This window comes from Mastigoproctus giganteus, chromosome 5 (assembly GCF_048544385.1).
Source record: "Mastigoproctus giganteus isolate SK-2022 chromosome 5, ASM4854438v1, whole genome shotgun sequence".
In the NCBI taxonomy this organism is placed as follows: Eukaryota; Metazoa; Arthropoda; class Arachnida; order Uropygi; family Thelyphonidae; genus Mastigoproctus; species Mastigoproctus giganteus.
This window is the reverse complement of record NC_143579.1, coordinates 188070721-188084421: the sequence shown is the minus strand read 5'-3', so window position 1 is coordinate 188084421 and position 13701 is coordinate 188070721. Positions and strand designations below refer to the sequence as shown.

Genomic DNA, 13701 nt, shown 5'->3' with positions numbered 1-13701 from the left:
GTAGCATATTTTGGCTCATTCATGAGCCAAAATATATGAGATAGGATATCAATGGATTCACCAACCTCTGTTTTGAGCCTTTTTTGCTGCTGGACATTCTGCATTCCACCATAGTCTGGGAAATAGTGGAACCCAGATAGATGTTTTTGGAATGGCAATTGTAGCTTCATGAACATTTTCTATAATGCACATCACTGCATTACCTTGACAGCCCCAAAATCACTGTAGTGACGTTAAACTCTTCCAGATATCGGAAGGCATTCCAGTTAGCCAGATCAATCTTCCACCACCGAACCTAAACAGATGACATGGAATCACAGGGAAGTGATCGTTTCTCTGTAAGGGTTCTCCTCCATCTCCCAAGGAACAAGAGAAGTGGAGCAGATATAAAGACTCCACAGGATGTTATCTTCATTAAAATTCCCTAATAATACTGGGAATTCCAACTGCTTAATAAGATCCTCAAGGCTTCATTGGGGGATGCCAGTCCCAGGTTGCAAACAGACTGAGTGACTGTCAATAAAAGCCTAACTGAATTCTGATAGCTAGTGTCTTTAGTCTGGTTGTCTACAGGATAGTGACTCCTCCATGGGCAGATCCATCTGTGGTTCTATCCATCTTGTGGTTATGGATGGTAGCAATGTTTTACAAGGTAGTTTCTAGTCTTCATTTGCTTTTAAATGTCTTCTGCATGCAAAAGCAAACTGGTTTATACTTTTGCAGCAGGACCTTTATCTCATCTATATTTTTCCATAATTCACAATTCCACTGTAGGAATTTAGCCATTATTTTGGCTTGGGGGATCTGTTGGCCAGCTTCCAAAGTGCTGAGAGTTTACTTTTCCCAGCCTTGGATTTATCCTTTTTGGAAAAGAATGGATGTTGACTGGTATCCATTTCTTCCTCAGAAAAAAGTTCCAAAAGTGATTTTTCAAGTACTTCCTTGACTTCTACAAGTGTTTTTTCTTGTGTTACTTGTCACTTGAGTTTGCAGTGGTTTTTCTTTATCACTGAATTTTGGTAGCAGGGAGGCAGTAGGAGATACAGTTACAGGAGCAGCAGCAGCAGCTGACTAGTCTTTCAGTGCAGGTGTTTGTGAGTTTAATAAATAGTGCAAAATGGGAGTAAATGACTTCCTGTGGGACAACCATTTCAGTTTGTGACTGGATGGAACATCTCCCTGTGACCTTCTGAGCATATGAAGGTCTGTTGCCATTTATGAGTTTCACCACTTTCCTTACCTGCTGATATATGTTCAGCTATGCCTTAAGTAATTGTATTTATTTTCTTCTTTCTGCCATTGGCACCTCACGAGTATGCAAGGTGCTCTCCTTGGCAGTTAATGCATGGTTCTTTGACTGAACATGACATAATTTTGTGGTCCTTTGCCCAATAACAAGCAGATACAAGGGTAATACGAAAAGACATTTGTGAGCGACCATATTTGTGGCATTTGAAGCAGCTTAATGGGTTAGAAACGTATGGCCTTACTAGGTAGGGAAAGGTACCCAGCAGTAAATTAATTTGTAGATGTCAGTGAACTGAATGTACGAATGAGATTTCTAGTGGGGACTAGGTTCCCATTCCTTCATATGAATATTTATTTTGCAGCTGTCATTCCTTGTCATTTTAACTCAGAGCAGATTTCCTTTTCAGACATTTCAAGTAGGTCTCAGTCTGAGACTACACACCTTGGGATCAGTTTGTTATCTTGTTGGAGGTAACAGTAATTGGAATTCCCCAGTTTTGGTAACTCAGAAGAACTATTCTGAATGCTTGTCAGATTTAGTTTCTATTAAAATATCTCCAGAATGTAGCTTTTTAACCGATATTGTTGGTAGTCTTCCCTAGGTCAGTTAATGGAAGGGGATATGTCAAGGAGCATAAGCTCGCTGACAATGACTGTTTCCATCTATATGTGGGAACTAACACCTTCCACATGACTATCTTTACATTTTCAGCCATTGATCTTTCTGCCTGCTCCACTTCTCTCCTTCCTTCATTTTCTTAGGAGGTGGAAAAGAACCGTTATGGAAACAATCACATTCCTGTGATAACCACCCCCACAGACTAAAAGATTAACAGTAACCGTAGGCAGAGGTGAAAGCAATTCTTGCACTGTTCTACTGTAATGAGCAGGAGCCTAGAGAGCAAGTTGTTGGGGATTTCAAGAGCTGCTGGGAGTCATCATGGAACGAGTAAATACATGGGTTGTGTTAGTGTAACTAAGAGTAAGAACAGGTGCATGTATACACCAATGCAAGAAGTATAGTAAATAAATTTGATGAATTTGAAGTGCTGATCAAGACATCAAAGGCAGATATTGTTGGGATATCAGAGACATGGTGTCACACAGATAGAAGCAGTGCAGAATTGGAATTTGGGAAGTACAATGTGTACAGAAAGGATAGACAGGGTAGGAAGGGAGGAGGAGTTGTTAAGAAACAAAATCTAAGGAAGTGCATCCAGTTGACATGAGTGGACAGTGCAATGTTGAGTCAGTTTGGTGTGACAAACACTGGGAAAGGAAAAATGAGAGTAGGTGTGTGTCATAGGCCTAATGATTCTGATGAGTATAATGAGCAATTGTGCAGAAATAGAGTGGGCCAGTAAATCAGAATGTCTTGTAATGGGGATTTTAACTTTCCAGATATTGACTGAAACTTGTGGATTGGTCACTGGCATGCTAGAAAGAATTGATTTATTAGAGGATTGTTTTCTATAGCAACATGTTCGAGGGGCAACCAGAGGGGGTAATACTCTTGATCTGATTATCAGCAGTGATGACTCATGCATTAGGAATTTGCAGAAAAGAAACCACTAGGTGACAGTGATCACAGTCTACTGATGTGGGATTTACTTAAAAGATGTAACTACCATCAAGGGTAAAGGGAAGGGTTTTTGTAAAGGTGACTACAGTGGTCTCAGGCAGTTTTTAAATTCTATAAAGTGGGATCAAACAATGTTAAAAACAGTGAATTCTAAATGGGAAGCCTTCAAGGAAATAATCTTGGAAGCTACTAGGCTTTTAATACCAACAAAGAAATGCTGTTCAAGATTTAGGCCTAAATGGATGTCAGATGAACTAATGAGGTTCATGGCAGAAGGAAGAAAAATGTGTGGGTTGCACATAAATTAGGAAGCGACACAGAAGCCTATGGTAGATAAAAGCTAGTCTGTAATCAAGTCACAAAGGAGGTTACACAAGTGAAGGCTGATTACGAGAAATCCTTGGCAAAGGATGCAAAGAAAAACAAAGACTTCTTTACTCATGTCAACTTCTTTATTCATCTAGAAGGAAAGGGATGAATCAGATTGGTCCATTTGATGCTGGTGGTTCGACTGTTGATGATCCTGCTCATATAGCTGATAAACTGAATGAGTATTTTGCCTCTACATTCGCACATGAGGAATTCTGTAAGGAAGGAGAGAACAGAAGTTTACTAAACTCTAACAGGGAGCTAAATGATTTTGTAATAACGGAGAGTCAAGTGCAGGAGAAATTGTTGAAGATAACATAAAAAGGGCACCTAGGGCAGATGGAATCTATCCAGTTATACTGAAGGAGGCAGCGAGGGAAGTAAGCAAACCTTTAGTCATAATTATGAGAGCATTCTTTAGATTCAGGAAAGGTCCCCAAGGACTAGAGATATGCAAATGTATCCCCAATTCACAAAGGGCATTCAAAGGGTGGCACAAATAATCATAGACTTGTTAGTTTAAATTCTTTTCCGGGGAAAATAATGGAGTCACTGGTACAGGATCACATAGACATGACTGCAGTAATTGTTCAGACAAAGCATGGGTTTGTTAAGAGGAAGTTTTGTCTGACCAATTTGATTGTATACTACGATGTGGTCACAAAGAAACTGGATGCAAAAAATAATTTTTATATCATATACAGGTAACCCTCATATAACATGTTAGTCAGGTTCCTATAAAATATCGTGTTGTGCAAAACCATGTTATATAGACTAAGAAAAAGTACAAAAAGGGGGTTACGATCCAAAAGCTAACAAAAATACCCTATTTCATTAACAAAAATACACCATTCTAGATTTTGTGTGTCTTCTGCTCTCTAAATAATCAGTAATATGGTTTTGTTTGCTTTTGCTTGATAATTCTTTGTGAATTTTATCGTATGGAACTAAATATTTTTGAAGCTCCATTTTGAACTTTGGGCTCCTTTCATTCAAGAATCTGCATTCAAAAAATAAGATTCTGATTGCTCGGCCAACTTTATGCCTTCCCGTATGCTTTTCAGTGAAAAATTTGGAAGTTCAGAATTTTCATCTGCGTTATCATCCTCTGAATTGATTTGGTTTATCTACAACGCCATTTCCACTAAATCTGCTTCGGCAGCCAGCCCCTTTTTCTACCAGTAATTTTTGAATGTCTTCAGTAATCATATCTTTTTTATTTTATTTTTTTAGGAGCATTGGTGACTAAGGCTATGTTGCTCTGTGTATATTGTCTATAAATTGCATGTGTCCTGAAGTCAATTTTCTGTCTTGCTGGACAAAAAACTCCAAGTTTCCGGGAGAAAAAACCATGCTATCCTCACCAGAGCCCAACTAACTCAGCCACTTTGAGGAAAAAAACCCATAAAAATTCCTCCCATCATTGATAGGATTTGAACTCAGGTCTTTTCCACCCGGTGTGGGGAGGAGAGCAATTCTATCAACTGTGCTACCCATGAGAGCTTCAGTAGTCATATCATCAAAACCGGCGCATTATAGCCTCAGTTGCTGATGCGCCAATAAACCCCAAACCAAACCAAACCAAACCAAATCATCAAAACCTTCCGCTCCTACCGACATAGCAAGTTCTACTATCGCACCGATTCAGTTTTCTGCTGGTTTGACCATATTTCCTGAATGAACTGACTCTGGCCATACATTTTGTCACATGCATTTAACATTGACGGTTTTACTTTTTTGAGCGATAAAGCTATGATTTTGATACATTCCACAATTGAGATAAGTTTCCATGTTTCCCTTACTTCAATAAATTTGGAATCAATTTCTTCCAAAATCCTTTGTAACTATTTTCTGATGTAATGAGGTTTAAAGGTGGATATGACGCCTTGATCTAAAGGCTGAATGAAACAAGTTGTATTAACCTAGTATAACTGTTGTGGTAGAAACATAACTTCAACATTTGAACGGCTTAAGTCTTTTGGACGGCCTGGCGTGCTTTCCAATATTAATAAAACTTTGAAATCTAAAATTTTGCACAAGCCCAACAAGCATATGTTCAATAACACAGAACATAACACGGGGATTTCCCAATAAAATAAAATACAGGGATTTCTCAAAATTTTTTTTAACTAGAGAGTCAACAGTGAGGATTCAAAAAGGGTAGAAATGTTAAAAAATTACATCCAACAAAATAAGGGTTTTCCCTGCACAAAAGCTCAAAAATATCTTGTTAGGTGAAGTTTGCTGAAATTCTCTAACCGTGTTAGAGTGAACCGTGTTATATAAGTACCGTGTTGTGCATAAGCCTTTGATACTGTTGCACATGGAAGACTGCTGTACAAAATTGGAGCACGGCATTAAGGGAAAGTTGCTGCAATGGATAAAGGGATTGTTGAGTGGGAGATGGCAGAGAGTGGTGATAAATGGACACTGCTCAACATGGACTAATGTTATTAATGGAGTACCCCAGGGTTTGTTGCTGGGCCCATTGTTGTTTTGTGCATTTAATAATATTATCGATGAAGGCATATCAGGTGTCCAAGTTTGCAGATAATACAAAGATTGGCAGGGTTGTTAATGATAGTAAAGACAATATGCTACTGCAAAAGGATCTAGAAAAGTTAGGCAGATGGGCTGAGAACTTGCAACAGAAGTTTAATATTGACAAATGCAAAGTACTGCATATGGGTAGCAGTAACCCAAGAGAAATGTGCCAACTGTGTGGTACTACACTCAGGGAGGTGGAGAATGAAAAAGACCTGGGGATAGCTGTGCAGTTGGATATGTAGTTCTCTGAGCATTGCATACGGGCTGCCAGAGCAGGTCATGGAGATTTGTCAATGATATATATAGAATTTTGCTAGCAGAGACAAGGAGGTGATTATACCTTTGTATAAGGCAATGGTCAGGCCACACCTTGAGTACTGCATACAGGTCTGGAGGCCTCATTTTAGAAAATGATGTAGAGTTGTTAGAATGAGTACAGAGAAGGGAAACAAGATTGGTGAGAGGAACAAAGGGGTTCTCTTAGCAGGAGAGGCTTAAATTCTGTCAACTGCAGCATCTGGAGACTAGGCACCTGCGAGGTGATCTGACTGAGGTGTACAGGGTCTTGAATGGTTTGAGCAGGCTCAATGCTGATGGGATACTTCTGCTTGCTCAGATTAAGAACCTGAGGGAGCACAGACTAAAACTGAGGAAAGACAGTTGTAGAATAGATGTGTAATTTTGCTTTTAGCCAGCGGGTAGTTGATTGCTGTAACAGTCTTCTGTCTGTTGTTGGAAGTTGATAGCTTAAATAAATTTAAGGCTGAACTACACAAACATTTGAAGTGACCGGATGGGTGATACCTACTAGCTGAATAATCGCCAAGTAAGCCATCCCAGGACAACCTGTGATGTTGAAGCCGAGGCCAAAGTAGTGTTGAAGCTGGACTCTCAACCACTAGGTAAACCCCTTTCTAAATTTCTACATGTTACAGTGCATGGGACAGATACACACACACACACACACACACACACACACACACACACACACACACACACACACACACACACACACACACACACACACACACACAGGATTCCTTTGGTGTTAGCCTAGAATCTAGCCTGTGGGCTCTGGGTCCTAGTGATGCTGATCCAGCAGTATCACTGGGAGGTTCCTTCACCATGTAATCTGCAACCCCTCTTGGTGGCACCCATTTAGAGGAGTTGCAGAATACTAAATTAAAATTTCATTAATTTCAATTGAAATTCAAGAAACATTAACATTAAATAGTTTTATAATGTGTGTGGTCATTTCTTACTAGTAAACAGTTTCTCATCTGTCTGATTAGTTGTATTAAACTGTTAATACAGAAGTAGTAGTAGTAGTGGCATGTGATGCAAGAAAGCAAGTGTATGAGCTTATGCAGCATCAGCCAAAAAAAAAACAAAAAAAAAACACACCATTCCCTCCAAATGCCTGTTCAGTTCCTCCTTAAATTTATTTAACCTATCAACTTCCGCAACGACAGATGGAAGTTTGTTCCAGCAATTAACCACCCGCTGGCTAAAGGCAAATTTCCGCACATCTATTCTACATCTGTCTTTTCTTAATTTTAATTTATGCCCCCTTAGGTTCGTAATCTGAACAAGTGGAAGGATCCCATCAGAATTCAGCGTGCTCAACCCATTCAAGGCCTTACAGGTGGTAGATGACTTTCATCAACCAGTGAAATACCACCACTTTGCTTATTGGAGGCTTGAAGTGGTGAAACACATGTTTAGTCTCTAGAGCAAAGTTTCCGGCATCCCCCTCTCCCCATACTTCTCCTTCAACCCATGCACGGTACTAAGTACTATAGGTTTTGATACCTTTCGTGTTTGGGGTTTTCATAAAAAAAAAAAAAAAAAAATACACCTCAATCAGATCACCGTGCAGGTGCCTAGTCTCCAGCCACTGCAATTTGCAGAACTTAATCCTCTCTTGGTAAGAGGATCCCTTCATTCCCCTCACCAATCTTGATGATTTCTCTGTACACGCTCAAGCAAATCTACATCCTTTCTAAAATGAGGCTTCCAGACCTGTACGCAGTACTCAAGGCGTGGCCTGACCATTGCCTTATACAGAGGGACAATCGCCTCCTTTTCCCTGCTAGCAAAATTACTATATATCATTGACAAAACCCAATGACCTGCCCTGGCAGCCTGTCTGCATTGCTCAGAATACTTCATATCTGACTGCACAATTACTCCCAGGTCTTTTTCATTTTCTACCTCCTTAACTGTAGTACCACACAGTTGGTATGTTTCTCTAGGGTTACTTCTACCCATATGCAGTACTTTGCATTTGTCAAGGTTAAACGTCAGTTGCCACTTCTTAGTCTATCTGCCCAAATTATCTAGATTCTGTTGCGGTAGCACACTGCCATTATTGTCATTAACAACCCTGCTGACCTTTGTTTCATCTGCAAACTTCGACACTAAGCCTGATATACCTTCATCAATATCATTGATAAATATACAAAAAGTACGCATTACTTTTCTGTAAAATTCTATAAACCTTTCATTTAATATCTGGATAGTTTATTTTAAAACAAAAAAAGACATTTCAAATCATATAATACATTGTGAATAATACTATCGTGTAATGTTTTCTTTTATATACAAAATTTATATACAGAGCTCTACCATTATATGATGTTCTTACTCATTATCTAGTACTGGTTCCAGCATATCATTCTTAACCAATCAAATGATTTTAGCCACAAATGGTAAACGATTAGCTTTGGCCATAAACAGAATGATGACATCTATTTCGTCTTTCACAAAATGGCGCAATAGTTATGTATATTATGGTTACTCATTTTACTATAAAATGATAACTCTGTGATAATTCATATAAACTTTATGAGCTCCAAACCTGTTATCTTTCTAAAAAGGATTTTCTAATAATTTTGCTATGATAAATTTTAACCCAATGACCCTTTGCTGCAGATAAACGAAATAACTTTAAAAAAATTTGCCAGCATGATGTATATTATGGCTGACAGATTTATTCAGTATTTACAAATTTATTTAGTATTAAATAAATTCAAAATTGTCTCGTGTTAACAATCTCACCTTAAGATCTCTGTGTACAACACTCCTGGAATGGATAAATTCTACTGCTTCCATGAGTTGCTTCATAATGGTCCTTAAAAATTTAAAATACAATAATAAATAATTTGACAGGAAGAGTAATTGGTGAAAAATAATATGATCAAATACAGTGGTACCTTAATTTTATGAGTCTGCTTATTACAAGGATATTTTTCAACTCAACAACTGGTTATATGAAGGGTGTCTGGCTTGTGGCTACGTAACCAGCCTTAAATGTTATGTAGTTCCCAAACTTAAAATCATTATTATTATAATCAGCCAGTTTCAATCCACTGCAGGATGAAGGCCTCTCCAGCAACTTTCCAGTTCCTTCTGTTTTGTGCAATGGCCATCCAATTACTGCCAACAAACTCTTGAATTTCATCTGTCCACCTTCGCTATTGTCTTACATGTTTTCTTTTAGCTCCTCTTGGGTAACATTCTGTTATTTTCTTAGTCCATCTGTCATCATGTCTTCAAGCAATGTGTCATGCCAAAGTCCATTTCAGTTCTTTGGTTTTGATAAGAATGTCCTTTACTTGAGTTTGCTGTATAAGCCATGTGTTTCTCTTCTTATCTAACAGTCTGATTCATAATATAATTCATTCCATTCTTCGCCGTGTAGTTCTCAGCTTCTCTTCCATTCTTTTAGTGAGTGCCCAAGTTTCACTTCCATAAGTCATGATGGGGAGTATACATTGGTTCATTATTTTACATTTCAGACAAATTGGGATATTGCTCCTCAGTATGTGACTATATTTCCTGAATACTATCCATCCAAAATTTATTCTTCTCTTGACTTCCAGCCATTTATCATTATCACAGCTAATGACTTGTCCCAGATAAGTAAATGAATCCACCTTTTCAATTTCTGTTCCTTCGATGATTATATCCATTTCTGTGGCATATCTGTTAATAATTACTTTTGTTTTAACCATATTCATCTTTAGTCAAAAATGCTTACTATCTCTGCATAACTGATTTTAAGATTTTCTTCTAATTCTTCGGGATCACTGCTTATGATCACAATGGCATTTGCAAATTGTAAATGGTTTAGGTACTCTCCATTCACATTGACTCCTTTCTGTGACCAATCCAATCTTCTGAAAGCTTCCCCTCAAGGGTCACAGTAAACATAAAGGCAACCAGAGAGGGTAATACTCTTGATCTGGTTATCAGCAGTGATCATTTGTGTATTAAGAATTTGCAGATTTTTGTGATCACTAGGTGGCAGTGATCACAGCATACTGATGTGGGATTTACTTAAAGAAATAATTACTATCAGGGGTAAAGGAAAGGGTTTTTGCTTCCATAAAGGTGACTACAGTGGTCACAGACAGTTTTTAAATTCTGTACAATGTTACCAACAGCAAATTCTAAGTGGGAAGCATTCAAGGAATTAATTATGGAAGCTACTAAAAGTTTCATACCTATTAAGAAATACTGTTCAAGGTTTAGGCCTAAATAGTTGTCAAAGGAACTAATGAGACCCGTAACAGAGAATAAAAGTGTATGGAATGCATATAAATTATCAGGCGACACAGAAGCCTAGGGCATATATAAGCTAGTCTGTAATCAAGTCACAAAGGAGGTTAGGAAGGCGAAGGCAGATTACGAGAAATCTTTTGCAAGGATGCTAAGAAAAACAGCAAGCATTTCTTTATTTATACATTTATATAAACTTTTCTTTATTTATATAAAGAAAAGTTTATATAAATTTATTTATATTATTTAAATAAAGAAATAAAGCATTTCTTTATTTATATAAACTCTAAAACAGACTGAATGAGTATTTTGCATCTACATTCACACATCATGAGGAGTTATTAAGGATTGAAAATGCCAGAAGGTTATCAACTTGTAGCAGGGTGCTTAATGATTTTTTAATAACTGGGAGCAAAGTGAAAGAGAAATTGTTGAAATTAAACATAAGAAAGGCACCTGGGGTGAATGAGATCTATCCAGTTATATTAAAGGAAGCAGCAAAGGAAGTAAGCAAACCCTTAGCCATAATTATGAGAGCATCCTTGGACTCAGGGGAGGTCCACACGGACTGGAGATGTGCAAATGTATACCCAATTCAAAAAAGGGGGATTGAAGGATGACAAGAGTAATTACAGACCAGTCAGTTTAACTTCTGTTCCGGCTAAAATAATGGAATCACTGGTTAAAGATGCATTGCAGGATCATCTAACAAGACTGCAGCAATAATTGAGACACAGCATAGGTTTGTTAAGGGAAAGTCTTGTCTGACAAATCTCATTGGATATTATGATGTGGTTAAAAAGGAACTGGATGAAAAAAATAATTTTTATATCATATACTTGGATTTCAGGAAAGCGTACAAATTGGAGCAGAACGGTATTAAGGGTAAGTTGCTACAATGGATAAATGGATGGTTGAGTAGGAGTAGACAGAGGGTGATAATCAATGGGCGCTGCTCTTCATGGACTAATGTTATTAGTGGACTCCCACAGGGTTCGGTGTTGGGTCCACTTTTGTTTTGTATATTCAATGATATTGATGAAGGTATATCAGGCTTAGTGTCGAAGTTTGCAGATGATACAAAGGTTGGCAGGGTTGTTAATAACAGTAATGGCAGGGTGCCACTGCAACAGGATCTAGAAAATTTGGGAAGATGGGCTGAGAAGTGGCAACTGAAGTTTAACATTGACAAATGCAAAGTACTGCGTATGGGTAGCAATAACCAAAGAGGAACTTACCAACTGTGTGGTACTTCACTCAGGGAAGTGTAAAGTGAAAAAGACCTAGACGATAATTGTGCAATCAGATATGAAGTTTTCTGAGCAATGCAGACAGGCTGCTGGGGCAGGTCATGGGGTTTTGTCAATGATATACAGGAATTTTGGTAGCAGGGAAAAGAAGGTGATTGTCCCTCTGTATAAGGCAATGGTCAGGCCATGCCTTGAGTACTGCCTACATGTCTGGAGGGCACATTTACGAAGGATGTAGATTTGCTTGAGCGTGTACGGAGAAGGGCAACAAGATTGGTGAGTGGAATTAAGGGATATTCCTACTAAGAGAGGCTTATGTTCTGCAAATTGCAGCAGCTGGAGACTGGGCACCTGCGAGGTGATCTGATTGAGGTGTATAAGGCCTTGAATGGGTTGAGCACGTTGAATTCTGATGGGATTCTTCCACTTGTTCAGATTACGAACCTAAGGGGGCATAAATTCAAATTGAAGAAATACAGATGTAGAATAGATGTGCGAAAATTTGCCTTTAGCCAGCGGGTGGTTAATTGCTGGAACAAACTTCCATCTGTCATTGTAGAAGTTGATAGGTTAAATAAATTTAAGGAGGAATTGGACAAACATTTAGAGGGAATTCTTGTATAATTTTTTTTTTTTTTTTTTTTTTTTTTTTGGCTGATGCTGCATAAGCTCATACACTTGATTTCTTGCATCACATGCCACTATTACTACTACTACAATGTCGGAAAAACTGGTCTCTTTGTTGAACTCCTTTCTCAATTTTAAATTTGCTACTGTCTTTGTCTAGTCTAATAAAGGCAGTAGTGTTTTCGTATATTTACTTCTAAATCATAACAGATGGGATGTCTGCGCCTTGTCTTTTCAGTGCCCAAAACATTGCTTTATGCTGTATGGAGTCAAATGCCTTTTGATAATCCACAAATGCCAGGCATAATGACATTTTATATTCATTTTCTTTCTCCATTAACTGTTATATTATGTAAAAGTGATCCATAGTTGAGAATCTTGTCCTAAAGCCAGCTTGCTCTACTGATTATATTGATATCGTCAAGTATACTCTTTCAATTCTGTTGGTAATTTTCCTTGTGAACAACTTGTAGATGAGGGACAACAAGTTAACTACCGTATTTTCTCATGTACTGTATAAGACGCTCCCATGTATATGACGCACCTTAATTTTGGGGCCTGAAATTTTTAAAAAAAGTATTACATAAAGTTATTGAACTCAAGTTTTATTCATCATAAAATTCATACAACTCATCACTGTCAAAACTCCCATCCATTAGCTTGTCCTCATCTGTGTCTGATGACGAATCATTGTCTTCATATATTGCCTCATCCTCTGTTCCATCTATGGCATTTGAAATGCCACACTTCTTAAATGAATTGACAACGATCTCAATCTTGATATTATCCCAATATCTTTTCACCCAGGTACAAACTTCTCCTATAGTTGGTTTCTTCACTCTTCCTACTGGTGTCAAATTGTCCCCAGAAGACTTCATTCCATCCGTCTCTCATGGCAGCTTTGAAGGATTTGTTAATGCTGACATCAAGTGGTTGGAGCTGGGATATCAAGCCTCCAGGTATGACGGCAAGTTTTGTTTTTTGCTCTGCAGCAATCTTTTTTGTATTTTTTGTTATGTGTGCCCTGAACTGATCAAGCACCAATAGGGCAGGTTTGCGTAAGAGCCCACCTGGTCTCCTGCTCCAAACTTTCTCAAACCAGATCTTCCTCCAATCCTGATCCATCCAACCCTTGTCATGAACATGGACAATCACTCTTCGAGGAATGTCTTCTTTTGGCATTGTTTTGTGTTTGAAAATCAGCATGGGAGGCAGCTTGGTTCCGTCAGCACAATAAGCTAGAACAACTATATAATGGCGGCGCCTCCGTAGCCAGGTGGGCAGGAGCGGCAGTGCGTAGCACACGCTTCTTGATTAGACTGGGGTTCGAACCCGTGACCACCAAATGCGGAGGATGCGGAAAGGTCAGGGAATGACCACCGCATATCCCTGGAGCAATATGGCCTTAGTTGCTAATGTTCTTAAAAACCAAATATATAATGGCTCTTTTCGTGTCCACTTGTCTTCACAGTTAGTTTTCACCCCCTTCTTATCAACAATTCTGTTACTTGGGAC

At 38.4% G+C, this 13701-nt stretch overlaps 1 protein-coding gene across 3 annotated transcripts in view; it reads right to left on the bottom strand.

Annotated features, from left to right (window-relative positions):
* PhKgamma (phosphorylase kinase gamma) overlaps positions 1-13701 on the bottom strand; it is a 318732-nt gene that overhangs the window by 106972 nt on the left and 198059 nt on the right. For all 3 annotated transcript variants that reach the window (XM_090374302.1, XM_090374304.1, XM_090374303.1), the window contains exon 6: positions 8807-8879. In XM_090374302.1, coding sequence (XP_090230428.1) covers positions 8807-8879 — 73 coding nt within the window. The remainder of the gene's footprint in view (positions 1-8806; positions 8880-13701) is intronic.